At 44.0% G+C, this 14,769-nt stretch overlaps 1 protein-coding gene across 1 annotated transcript in view; it reads left to right on the forward strand.

Moving 5' to 3' along the window:
* Window positions 1-228: 228 nt before the first annotated feature.
* The window catches only part of LOC120035671 (protein spire homolog 1-like), a gene marked incomplete at its 5' end in the record, with an annotated part of 31,553 nt that continues 17,012 nt past the window's right edge, over window positions 229-14,769 (forward strand). The window contains 3 exons of the mRNA XM_038982238.1: window positions 229-380; window positions 3,655-3,736; window positions 8,286-8,428. Of these exons, the coding sequence (XP_038838166.1) occupies window positions 229-380; window positions 3,655-3,736; window positions 8,286-8,428 (377 nt within the window). The remainder of the gene's footprint in view (window positions 381-3,654; window positions 3,737-8,285; window positions 8,429-14,769) is intronic.

Here is a 14,769-nt window from a genome sequence, read left to right on the forward strand (position 1 = left end):
CCCCCCCCCCCCCAGTTGTTGCTGAATAGCCCAATGTTCAGTGTCAGCATCCCAAATGGCACCCTACTCCCTACATAGTGCACTACTTTAGACTGTGCTCTGGTCAACAGTAGTGCACTATGTAGGGAGTAGGGTGCCATGCAGCCAGTGAATCCCTGGAGTAGTGTTGTTCAGGTAGGGTTATTCCATGTTGAAGAGTATTGATGTCCTCTCTGACTCCTCCCACAGACCTGTCGACCCCGGATGCCCTCAGAAAGCACGCCAGCAGCACCCTGGCCCTGTCCTGTCCAGCAGCTCACGGGATGGGAGGGGCTCTTGGTCAAAGGAAGAGGCTCCTGAAGGCACCCACGCTGGCTGAACTATACAGCTCTGAGTCTGACGTACGTGTGTGGTGGGGCTGACCCCGTTTAGTCGACTGGTCAATTGTTTGGCCAATAGGCTGTTAGTACCCGTCAAAAGTTTGGAAACACCTACTCATTCAAGGGTTTTCTTCATTTTTAGACGTCTGTGTTTGGTTCAGATTTGGTGCGGTCCAGACCGGCCTGGACTTCAACGTCCACGGACATACATTTTTGGTTCATCTCTGGCCCGGACCAATCATAGACGTTTATGTTTGGTTCAGATTTTGTCCGGTCTGGACCAGCCTTGATTTGGCCCAGACATAGACTAATATAAATTACTTATTTTCAACTTTCATTCAGAACTAAATTGAACCGAGCTGTAATGTCTGGAAAATACTTATTTTAGAGGTCTTTTCAACGTCGTTTTGCTTACTGGGACTATTCTAGTTTTGCGGATGCAGCATGTTTTGGTTTAGCCTATGGCAGCAGATCAGCACAGACCGGCCTGGCTATAGGTCAGGCCCTGGCTATAGGTCAGTAGGTCAGGCCCTGGCTATAGGTCAGGCCCTGGCTATAGGTCAGTAGGTCAGGCCCTGGCTATAGGTCAGTAGGTCAGGCCCTGGCTATAGGTCAGTAGGTCAGGCCCTGGCTATAGGTCAGTAGGTCAGGCCCTGGCTATAGGTCAGGCCCTGGCTATAGGTCAGGCCCTGGCTATAGGCCAGTAGGTCAGGCCCTGGCTATAGGTCAGTAGGTCAGGCCCTGGCTATAGGTCAGGCCCTGGCTATAGGTCAGGCCCTGGCTATAGGTCAGGCCCTGGCTATAGGTCAGGCCCTGGCTATTGGTCAGGGTCTATTCGTACGCGATTCCTTTTACTGGGGGAGGCTGGGTAATGTAATTATGTGCACGAGCACAAAATACCACATCTGTAATTTTAATCCCGTTCGAATCTGCCATTTCAGTAATTTTTACATGGCAGTCCCACCTCTTCAACAGCCAGTGAAACTGCTTGGCGCCAAGTACAGAAATACTAATTTTAAAAATTCAGAAAACAAAACATATTTTACATAGGTTTAAAGATGAACTTCTTGTGAATCCAACCATGGTGTCAGATTTAAAAAATGCTTTACGGCGAAAGCATACCTTACGATTATGTGAGAACATAGCCCACTAGACAAATCATTACAAACAGGAACCAGCCAAGTAGAAGAGTTACACAAGTCAGAAATAGAGATAAAATTAATCCCTTACCTTTGATGATCTTCATATGGTTGCACTCAGCAGACATTAATTTACTCAATAAATGCTCCTTTTGTTCGATAAAGTCTCTTTATACCCAAAAACCTCCGTTTTGTTTGCGCGTTTTCTTCAGTAATCCACAGGCTCAAACGCAGTCAAAACAGGAAGACAAAAAAATCCTAATTGTATCCGTAAAGTTCATAGAAACATTTCAAACAATGTTTATATTCAAACCTCAGGTTGTTTTTAGCCTAAATAATCAATAATATTTCAACCGGACAATAACGTTGTCAATTTAAAAGGTAAACACGAAAGGCACTCTCTCGGTCTCGCGCATGAAAAAGCTCTGTGACACTTTAGGGTCCACTCATTCAGACTGCTCTTACTTCCTCATTTTTCAGAATACAAGCCTGAAACAATTTCTAAAGACTGTTGACATCTAGTGCAATTTGAGTCCTAAGTCAATGGATACTGTAATAGCATTGAATAGAAAACTACAAAACCCCCCAAAAAACGACTTCCTGAATAGATTGTTCTCAGGTTTTCGTCTGCCAAATCAGTTCTGTTATATTCACAGACACTATTTTAACAGTTTTGGAAACTTTAGAGTGTTTTCTATCCAAATCTACCAGTTATATGCATTGGCTCATTCGTCACAAAACCCACTGATATTGCCAACTACTTTAATTACTTTTTCATTGACAAGATTAGCAAATGTAGGGATGACATGCCAGCAACAAACGCTGACACAACACATCCAAGTATATCTGACTAAATGAAAGAAAGACTAGAATTGTGCTTTTGAATTCTGTAAAGTCAGTGTGGAAGAAAAAGTTAATGTTGTCTATTAATGACAAGCCACCAGGGTTTGACAATCGAGATGGAAAATTACTGTAAGATAATAGCGGACGATATTGCCACTTCTATTTGCCACATCTTCAATCTAAGCCTACTAGAGAGTGTGTGCCCTCAGGCCTGGAGGGAATTTAAAGTTATTCCGCTACCCAAGAATAGTAAAGCCCCCTTTTACTGGCTCAAATAGCCGACCAATCAGCCTGTTACCAACCCTTAGTAAACTTCTGATCAGATACAATGCTATTTCATGGTAAATAACAGACAATCAATTGTTGAGGATCAGCGTGGCGGATGTCTTGTTACCTACCCTAACCACCTGGGGGCGGCCCGTCAGGAAGTCCAGGTTCCAGTTGCAGAGGGAGGTGATTAGTCCCAGGGTCCTTAGTTTAGTGATAAGCTTTGAGGGCACTATGGCGTTGAACGCTGAGCTGTAGTCAATGAACAGCATTCTCACATAGGTGTTCCTTTTGTACTGGTGGGTAAGGGCAGTGTGGAGTGCGATTGAGATTGCAGCTGGTGGCCACACCAGATACTGACTTACTTTTGATTTTGACCCCTCCCCTTTGTTCAGGGACACATTATTCAATTTGTTAGTCACATGTTCAGTTTGTCGGTTGTTGAATCTTGTTGTGTTCATAGAAATACTTACACATGTTAAGTTGCTGAAAATAAACCCAGTTGAGTGAGAGGACATTTCTTTTTCTGCTGAGTTTATAAATATATGGATGAGTGATGACCGAGCGGCATAGGCAAGATGAGAGAGAGAGAGAGAGAGAGAGACGCTGTTTTTTATTTATTTAATCACACTGTGTGCTTAAAGCATCAGACAAGCTCAGTGAATATAGTTGATTTTGATTAAAACGCCTAGGATGGTTCTATATTTGGAAAATGACACATTTTAAAAAGAGCTTCCTTGTACTCGTCGTTGTAGAAGAGGCTTTCATTTGTGATGTATGGATAACACAAACAATCACATTCTATCCACGCATGACGGCCGTCCCCTACTAGAAAATAAATCTTGGTCGACCAAGAGTCTTCTGTTCAAGAAAGACTTTCACAGAGAGACAAATGTATATGTTCCTTCATCGAGCCCATATCCAGAACTACTGCACATTCCAGAAATATGAAATGTCTTGACATTGTCATCTGAAGTTGTAGCAGCAGTCTGTTTCTAATGGGATGTCTATACCTACATCATCCATGTGTATCTGCTCATTAACAGGATGAGGCCAGTCACAGCTCCTCCAGTTTGTCAGCATCCATGTTGGACGCCTCGTCTCCTGAATCTGTCCTGGGGAAGAACAGTAAGATACCTTCACTATCTTTTTGCTGTTTTTGAAAGTTGTATTTATTATGTTTTCACTGAATTTGTTAACTGTTACATATTCCACAAAAACATACACGTTATTACATGGAAAAAGTACATTTCATATCACCAATCATGAATACTAACTAGTACACTAGATCCCTCCACTCTTTGAAGGCTCCCGAGGTATAGAAAACTAAGGCTGCATCCTAAATGGTACACGGTGCTACTGTTTTTATCAAGTATTTTTGATTTGACATATGAAAGATTACACAGACAATACAGGCAGAGAGCAAAACACACACTGATCCCCTCGCACATCAAACCCCCCACGTCTCTACGGCTGGCCATGCTTTCCTCCTGGCTACCCCGACCCTGGCCAACAGCTCAGCTCCACGCTCCAGCAGGTATATCTCACTGGTCATCCCCAAAGCCAACACCTCGTTTGGCCGCCTTTCCTTCTAGTTCTCTGCTGCCTGTGACTGGAACGAATTGCAAAAATCGCAGAAGCTGGAGACTTATATTTCCCTCACTAACTTTAAACATCAGCTATCTGAGCAGCTAACAGATCGCTGCAGCTGTACATAGTCCATCTGTAAATAGCCCACCCAATCCACCTATCTCATCCCCATATTGTTTTTATTTACTTTTCTGCTCTTTTGCACACCAGTATCACTACTTGCACATCTATCACTCCAGTGTTAATCTGCTAAATTGTAATTACTTCGCTACTATGGCCTATTTATTGCCTTACCTCCTCACACCATTTGCACACACTGTATATAGACTTTCTTTTTTTCTATTGTGTTATTGACTGTACGCTAGTTTACTCCATGTGTAACTCTGTGTTGTTGTTTGTGTCGCACTGCTTTGCTTTATCTTGGCCAGGTCGCAGTTGTAAATGAGAACTTGTTCTCAACTAGCCTACCTGGTTAAATAAAGGTGAAAAATAAATAAAATACTTTAATTAAACAAGCATAACATAGCAGTTAAGTAATATAAACAAATAGTGAAAAACAAATACTTATTTGGGTTAATTTAAGGTGTTGTAAAATTAGCTGGGTCCATGTCTTCTACAAAAGATAAGGTTGCCAGATGTTATTGAATTGCAGATCCCCTAAGAGAGTAGCACATGTTATTGCATTACAGATCCCCTAACAGAGTAGCACATGTTATTGCATTACAGATCCCCTAACAGAGTAGCACATGTTATTGCATTACAGATCCCCTAACAGAGTAGCACATGTTATTGCATTACAGATCCCCTAACAGAGTAGCACATGTTATTGCATTACAGATCCCCTAACAGAGTAGCACATGTTATTGCATTACAGATCCCCTAAGAGAGTAGCACATTTCTCTAGTTTGAGATGTTACATGACTTCCTTTATCCAGTGGTTAAAAGTAGGAGACAAACCTTCTTTCCACTTAAACAGTTTAAAGCGTCTATCTAGAAGGGTAGTGAATGTTAGCATATTGCCCATATAGAGTAGTGAATGTTAGCATATTGCCCATATAGAGTAGTGAATGTTAGCATATTGCCCATATAGAGTAGTGAATGTTAGCATATTGCCCATATAGAGTAGTGAATGTTAGCATATTGCCCATATAGAGGAGTGAATGTTTGCATATTGCCCATATAGAGGAGGGAATGTTAGCATATTGCCCATATAGGGAAGTGAATGTTAGCATATTGCCCATATAGAGTAGTGAATGTTAGCATATTGCCCATATAGAGTAGTGAATGTTAGCATATTGCCCATATAGGGAAGTGAATGTTAGCATATTGCCCATATAGAGTAGTGAATGTTAGCATATTGCCCATATAGAGGAGTAAATGTTAGCATATTGCCCATACAGAGGAGTGAATGTTTGCATATTGCCCATATAGAGGGAATGTTAGCATATTGCCCATATAGAGTAGTGAATGTTAGCATATTGCCCATATAGGGAAGTGAATGTTAGCATATTGCCCATATAGAGTAGTGAATGTTAGCATATTGCCCATATAGAGTAGTGAATGTTAGCATATTGCCCATATAGGGAAGTGAATGTTAGCATATTGCCCATATAGAGTAGTGAATGTTAGCATATTGCCCATATAGGGAAGTGAATGTTAGCATATTGCCCATATAGAGTAGTGAATGTTAGCATATTGCCCATATAGAGTAGTGAATGTTAGCATATTGCCCATATAGAGTAGTGAATGTTAGCATATTGCCCACATAGGGAAGTGAACGTTAGCATGTTGTCCATATGGAGGAGTGAATGTTAGCATATTGCCCATATAGAGTAGTGAATGTTAGCATATTGCCCATATAGAGTAGTGAATGTTAGCATATTGCCCATATAGAGTAGTGAATGTTAGCATATTGCCCACATAGAGTAGTGAATGTTAGCATATTGCCCACATAGAGTAGTGAATGTTAGCATATTGCCCACATAGAGTAGTGAATGTTAGCATATTGCCCATATAGAGTAGTGAATGTTAGCATATTGCCCATATAGAGTAGTGAATGTTAGCATATTGCCCATATAGAGTAGTGAATGTTAGCATATTGCCCATATAGAGTAGTGAATGTTAGCATATTGCCCATATAGAGTAGTGAATGTTAGCATATTGCCCATATAGAGTAGTGAATGTTAGCATATTGCCCATATAGAGTAGTGAATGTTAGCATATTGCCCATATAGAGTAGTGAATGTTAGCATATTGCCCACATAGGGAAGTGAACGTTAGCATGTTGTCCATATGGAGGAGTGAATGTTAGCATATTGTCCATATAGAGTAGTGAATGTTAGCATGTTGTCCACATAGAGGAGTGAATGTTAGCATATTGCCCATATAGAGTAGTGAATGTTAGCATATTGCCCATATAGAGGAGTGAATGTTAGCATTTTGCCCACATAGGGAAGTGAACGTTAGCATGTTGTCCATATGGAGGAGTGAATGTTAGTATATTACCCATATAACTGTTTAAATACTTGTTCTCCCCACTGTACAGGGTGTTATGGTACAGAGTCAATGTGGAGGCTATATACAGGGGGGTACCGGTACAGAGTCAATGTGGAGGCTATATACAGGGGGTACCGTTACAGAGTCAATGTGGAGGCTATATACAGGGTGTTACGGTACAGAGTCAATGTGGAGGCTATATACAGGGGGTACCGGTACAGAGTCAATGTGGAGACTATATACAGGGGGTACCGTTACAGAGTCAATGTGGAGGCTATATACAGGGTGTTACGGTACCGAGTCAATGTGGAGGCTATATACAGGGTGTTACGGTACAGAGTCAATGTGGAGACTATATACAGGGTGTTACGGTACAGAGTCAATGTGGAGGATATATACAGAGTGTTACGGTACAGAGTCAATGTGGAGGTTATATACAGGGTGTTACGGTACAGAGTCAATGTGGAGGCTATATACAGGGTGTTACGGTACAGAGTCAATGTGGAGGCCATATACAGGGTGTTACGGTACAGAGTCAATGTGGAGGCTATATACAGGGTGTTACGGTACAGAGTTAATGTGGAGGCTATATACAGGGTGTTACGGTACAGAGTCAATGTGGAGGCTATATACAGGGTGTTACGGTACAGAGTCAATGTGGAGGCTATATACAGGGTGTTACGGTACAGAGTCAATGTGGAGGCTATGTACAGGGTGTTACGGTACAGAGTCAATGTGCGGGGGCGCCGGTTGGGGGGGGGGGGGGGGGGGGGTGTGTTGTGTTACCATGTGTTGGGATAAAGTAGCAGGAGTGATAGTGCACTACTTTAGTCCTATTGGTCCTGGTCAAATGTAGTGCACTACTTTAGTCCTATTGGTCCTGGTCAAATGTAGTGCACCACTTTAGTCATATTGGTCCTGGTCAAATGTAGTGTACCACTTTAGTCCTATTGGTCCTGGTCAAATGTAGTGCACCACTTTAGTCCTATTGGTCCTGGTCAAATGTAGTGCACTACTTACCCTATTGGTCCTGGTCAAATGTAGTGCACTACTTACCCTATTGGTCCTGATCAAATGTAGTGCACTACTTACCCTATTGGTCCTGGTCAAATGTAGTGCACTACTTACCCTATTGGTCCTGATCAAATGTAGTGCACTACTTTAGTCCTTTTGGCGCTGGTCAAATGTAGTGCACTACTTTAGTTCTATTGGCCCTGATCAAATGTAGTGCACTACTTTAGTCCTATTGGTCCTGGTCAAATGTAGTGCACTACTTTAGTCCTACGGGTCCTTGTCAAATGTAGTGCACTACTTTAGTCCTATCCTATATTCTTTTCCTCCGCCACATTGGTGCGGCTGGCTTCCGGGTTAAGTGGGCATTGTGTCAAGAAGCATTGCGGCTTGGTTGGGTTGTGTTTCGGAGGACGCAGGGCTCTCGACATTCGCCTCTCCCGAGTCCGTACGGGAGTTACAGCGATGAGACAAGACTGTAACTACCAATTGGATCCCACAAAAACGGGGTAAAAGTACAAATCTAGAAACTGCCTGTTCCCTCATTCCTTCCAGCCTGTCTTCTCTCTCTGCCCTCCAGCACCCCCTAGGTTCCTGCCCATCACCATGACTCCCCAGCCTGACAGTCGCCCCTCCCCTCAGAGGAGACACTCCATTGAGAAGGAGCCCCCCACCAGAGTACGACCCTTCACAGCCCCCACCAGACAGAGCTCCAAGTCTCTGGTATGTACACTACTGTGCTGCAGACAGCCAAGCCTCGTGTTTTCAATTACCTGGTTGGCCTCGTGTTTTCAATTACCTGGTTGGCCTCATGTTTTCAATTACCTGGTTGGCCTCCTGTTTTCAAACACATTGTATGATGCTTCAAATGGGATAACTATTTTGTCCCATCTTCTACACCTGCATTGCTTGCTGTTTGGGGTTTTAGGCTGGGTTTCTGTACAGCGCTTTGAGATATCAGCTGATGTAAGAAGGGCTATATAAAAACATTTGATTTGATTCCTGCCCTACTGTGAGATGGTTTCTCTGAGGTAACTTACTTGCTGAATGACCTGGTACTGGTCAGGTCAGGCAGTGTGTCATGGAGGGGGACGAGGAACTAGAGGTCGACTGATTAGGATTTTTCAACACCGATACCGATTATTGGAGGACCAAAAAAAGCCGATACCAATTAATCGGCCGATTTTACATTAAAAAAATTAAAAAAGAGAAAAAATGATTTTATTTTTATAATATATATATATATATATAATAATAAAAATTATAGTAAAAAAATGTATATATTTTTTAAATGTATTTGTGATAATGACAATTACAACAATACTGAATGAACACTATTTAGCCTCAAATAAATAATGAAACATGTTCAATTTGGTTTAAATAATGCAAAAACAAAGTGTTGGAGAAGAAAGTAAAAGTGCAATATGTGCCATGTAAAAAAACTAACGTTTAAGTTCCTTGCTCAGAACATGAGAACATATGAAAGCTGGTGGTTCCTTTTAACATGAGTCTTCAATATTCCCAGGTAAGAAGTTTTAGGTTGTAGTTATTATAGGAATTATAGGACTATTTCTCTCTATACGATTTGTATTCCATATACCTTTTGACTATTGGATGTTCTTATAGGCACTTTAGTATTGCCAGTGTAACAGTATAGCTTCCATCCCTCTCCTCGCCGCTACCTGGGCTCGAACCAGGAACACATCGCCAACAGCCACCCTCGAAGCAGCGTTACCAATGCAGAGCAAGGGGAACAACTACTCCAAGTCTCAGAGCGAGTGACGTTTGAAACGCTATTAGCGTGCACCCCGCTAACTAGCTACCCATCTTACATCGGTTACACCAGCCTAATCTCGGGAGTTGATAGGCTTGAAGTCATAAACAGCGCAAGAGCTGCTGGCAAACGCACGAAAGTGCTGTTTGAATGAATGCTTACGAGCCTGCTGGTGCCTACCATCACTCAGTCAGACTGCTCTATCAAATCATAGACTTTATTATAACATAATAACACACAGAAATACGAGCCTTTCGTCATTAAAATGGTTGAATCCGGAAACTATCATTTCGAAAACAAAACGTTTTTTCTTTCAGTGAAATACGGAACCGTTCTGTATTTTATCAAACGGATGGCATCCCTAAGTCTAAATATTGCTGTTACATTGTACAACCTTTAATGTTATGTCATAATTATGTACAATTCTGGCAAATTAATTACGGTCTTTGTTAGGAATCAATGGACTTAACAATTCGCAACGAGCCAGGCGGCCCAAACTGCTGCATATACCCTGACTGCTTGCACGGAACGCAAGAGAAGTGACACAATTTCCCTAAGTATAAGAAATTCATGTTAGCAGGCAATATTAACTAAATATGCAAGTTTTTAAAAATATATACTTGTGTATTGATTTTCAGAAAGGCATTGATGTTTATGGTTAGGTACATTGGTGCAATGACAGTGCTTTTTTCGCGAATGCGCTTGTTAAATCATCACCGTTTGTCAAAGTAGGCTGGGATTCAATGATAAATTAACAGGCACCGCATTGATTATATGCAACGCAGGACACGCTAGATAAACTAGTAATATCATCAACCATGTGTAGTTAACTAGTGATTATGTTAAGATTGATTGTTTTTTTATAAGATAAGTTTAATGTTAGCTAGCAACTTACCTTGGCTTCTTGGTGCCCTCGCGTAACAGGTAGTCAGCCTGCCACGCAGGCTCCTCGTGGAGTGCAATGTAAGGCAGGTGGTTAGGGCGTTGGACTAGTAACCGGAATATTGCAAAAACGAATCCCCGAGCTGACAAGGTAAAAATCTGTCGTTCTGCCTCTGAACAAGGCAGTTAACCCACTGTTCCTAGACCAGTTAACCCACTGTTCCTAGACCAGTTAACCCACTGTTCCTAGACCAGTTAACCCACTGTTCCTAGGCTGTCATAGAAAATAAGAATTTGTTCTTAACTGACTTGCCTCGTTAAATAAAGGTGTAAAAGAAAAAAATCACATTTCCGGTTGTTATGTAAACTTGAAATCGGCGTGTATGGTGTATGTGGCATCTCCAGAGGCAGATATAATGGTATTATTATGGTGTATGTGGCATCTCCAGAGGCAGATATAATGGTGTAATGGTATTATTATGGTGTATGTGGCATCTCCAGAGGCAGATATAATGGTATTATTATGGTGTATGTGGCATCTCCAGAGGCAGATATAATGGTATTATTATGGTGTATGTGGCATCTCCAGAGGCAGATATAATGGTATTATTATGGTGTATGTGGCATCTCCAGAGGCAGATATAATGGTATTATTATGGTGTATGTGGCATCTCCAGAGGCAGATATAATGGTATTATTATGGTGTATGTGGCATCTCCAGAGGCAGATATAATGGTATTATTATGGTGTATGTGGCATCTCCAGAGGCAGATATAATGGTATTATTATGGTGTATGTGGCATCTCCAGAGGCAGATATAATGGTATTATTATGGTGTATGTGGCATCTCCAGAGGCAGATATAATGGTATTATTATGGTGTATGTGGCATCTCCAGAGGCAGATATAATGGTATTATTATGGTGTATGTGGCATCTCCAGAGGCAGATATAATGGTATTATTATGGTGTATGTGGCATCTCCAGAGGCAGATATAATGGTATTATTATGGTGTATGTGGCATCTCCAGAGGCAGACATAATGGTATTATTATGGTGTATGTGGCATCTCCAGAGGCAGACATAATGACATAATGGTATTATTATGGTGTATGTGGCATCTCCAGAGGCAGACATAATGGTATTATTATGGTGTATGTGGCATCTCCAGAGGCAGACATAATGACATAATGGTATTATTATGGTGTATGTGGCATCTCCAGAGGCAGATATAATGGTATTATTATGGTGTATGTGGCATCTCCAGAGGCAGATATAATGGTATTATTATGGTGTATGTGGCATCTCCAGAGGCAGACATAATGACATAATGGTATTATTATGGTGTATGTGGCATCTCCAGAGGCAGATATAATGGTATTATTATGGTGTATGTGGCATCTCCAGAGGCAGACATAATGATATAATGGTATTATTATGGTGTATGTGGCATCTCCAGAGGCAAATATAATGACATAATGGTATTATAATGGTGTATGTGGCATCTCCAGAGGCAGATATAATGGTATTATTATGGTGTATGTGGCATCTCCAGAGGCAGACATAATGGTATTATTATGGTGAATGTGGCATCTCCAGAGGCAGACATAATGATATAATGGTATTATTATGGTGTATGTAGCATCTCCAGAGGCAGATATAATGGTATTATTATGGTGTATGTGGCATCTCCAGAGGCAAACATAATGGTATTATTATGGTGTATGTGGCATCTCCAGAGGCAGATATAATGGTATTATTATGGTGTATGTGGCATCTCCAGAGGCAGATATAATGATATAATGGTTTTATTATGGTGTATGTGGCATCTCCAGAGGCAGATATAATGGTGTAATGGTATTATTATGGTGTATGTGGCATCTCCAGAGGCAGATATAATGGTATTATTATGGTGTATGTGGCATCTCCAGAGGCAGACATAATGATATAATGGTATGATATAATGGTATTATTATGGTGTATGTGGCATCTCCAGAGGCATATATAATGGTATTATTATGGTGTATGTGATATCTCCAGAGACAGATATAATGATATAATGGTATTATTATGGTGTATGTGGCATCTCCAGAGGCAGATATAATGATATAATGTATTCTGGAGGAGAAGTTGGTGCTCCAATCAGTTCTACTGAACTATTTTATTTCCTTTGTCAGGTGGAAAACCCCGCCCCCAGCAGAGGTGTTAAGGTGGTATGTCATGGATGTATTACGTCACTCCACTCAGAATAACTATGGATGCGTTCCAGGTCGTCACCACATCGGTGTATAATATTGCAATATTCAGAGATTATTGGACCCCCGACTGCAAAAAAAAAGATGACCTGGAACGCACCCAATGACTTCATCAATGATCACCTAATGCAATTTATAATGTTAAAACTAACACTGTTTGGTAACACATTTTAGACTTTATACACTCCAACTAACTACATGACTCACTGGGTGTTAAGATGGGCTCAGAGCTGCTGTGTTCTTCATCATCATCATCATCAGTCTGGGCTCTGTGTGCTCCCTGGGAATGATATCATGCTGGTGGCGTGGTGATGTAACGGGTGGCGTGGTGACGTAACGGGTGAGGTGGCGTGGTGACGTAACGGGTGAGGTGGCGTGGTGACGTAACGGGTGAGGTGGCGTGGTGACGTAACGGGTGAGGTGGCGTGGTGACGTAACGGGTGAGGTGGCGTGGTGACGTAACGGGTGAGGTGGCGTGGTGACGTAACGGGTGAGGTGGCGTGGTGACGTAACGGGTGGCGTGGTGACGTAACGGGTGGCGTGGTGACGTAACGGGTGGCATGGCGACGTAACGGGTGGCGTGGCGACGTAACGGGTGGCGTGGCGACGTAACGGGTGAGGTGGCGTGGCGACGTAACGGGTGGCGACGTAACGGGTGACGTAACGGGTGGCGTGGTGACGTAACGGGTGAGGTGGTGACGTAACGGGTGAGGTGGCGTGGTGACGGGTGAGGTGGCGTGGTGACGTAACGGGTGGCGTGGTGACGTAACGGGTGGCGTGGTGACGTAACGGGTGAGGTGGCGTGGCGACGTAACGGGTGAGGTGGCGACTAACGGGTGAGGTGGCGACGTAACGGGTGAGGTAACGGGTGGCGTGGTGAGGTAACGGGTGGCGTGGTGACGTAACGGGTGGCGTGGTGACGTAACGGGTGGCGTGGTGACGTAACGGGTGGCGTGGTGACGTAACGGGTGGCGTGGTGACGTAACGGGTGAGGTGGTGACGTAACGGGTGAGGTGGTGACGTAACGGGTGAGGTGGTGACGTAACGGGTGAGGTGGTGACGTAACGGGTGAGGTGGTGACGTAACGGGTGAGGTGGCGTGGTGACGGGTGAGGTGGCGTGGTGACGGGTGAGGTGGCGTGGTGACGGGTGGCGTGGCGTGGGGACGTAACGGGTGGCGTGGCGACGTAACGGGTGAGGTGGCGTGGCGACGTAGCGGGTGAGGTGGCGACGTGACGTAACGGGTGAGGTGGCGTGGTGACGTAACGGGTGAGGTGGCGTGGTGACGTAACGGGTGAGGTGGCGTGGTGACGTAACGGGTGAGGTGGCGTGGTGACGTAACGGGTGAGGTGGCGTGGTGACGTAACGGGTGAGGTGGCGTGGTGACGTAACGGGTGAGGTGGCGTGGTGACGTAACGGGTGAGGTGGTGACGTAACGGGTGAGGTGGCGACGCGACGTAACGGGTGAGGTGGCGACGCGACGTGACGGGTGAGGTGGCGTGGCGACGTGACGGGTGAGGTGGCGTGGCGACGTGACGGGTGAGGTGGCGTGGCGACGTGACGGGTGAGGTGGCGTGGCGACGTGACGGGTGAGGTGGCGTGGCGACGTGACGGGTGAGGTGGCGTGGCGACGTGACGGGTGAGGTGGCGTGGCGACGTAACGGGTGGCGTGGCGACGTGACGGGTGGCGTGGCGACGTGACGGGTGAGGTGGCGACGTGACGGGTGGCGTGGGGACGTAACGGGTGAGGTGGCGTGACGGGTGAGGTGGTGACGTGACGGGTGGCGTGGTTGTGGAATTGAGCCGCATGCTCCAATAATGGTTTTGTCTCCTGTTTCCGTGGTAACCAACCAACATCATCACCTTGTGCTGCTGGGCTGTAGGTTCCCTTTTAGATTCTTTGTTAATGTGATCACCTCATTTTCACGCTGTCAGAATAAAGGTACAACTCCTCTATGGCATGTTGAGCCTTTCCATTGTCATGGAGCTTTGATAATAGCCTGGTCCCACATCTGTTTGGCATGATGGCACAAACAGACAATAGCCTGGTCCCACACCTGTTTGGCATGATGGCACAAACAGACAATAGCCTGGTCCCACATCTGTTTGGCATGATGACACAAACAGACAATAGCCTGGTCCCACACCTGTTTGGC

Source organism: Salvelinus namaycush, unplaced genomic scaffold (assembly GCF_016432855.1).
Source record: "Salvelinus namaycush isolate Seneca unplaced genomic scaffold, SaNama_1.0 Scaffold1085, whole genome shotgun sequence".
NCBI lineage: Eukaryota > Metazoa > Chordata > Actinopteri > Salmoniformes > Salmonidae > Salvelinus > Salvelinus namaycush.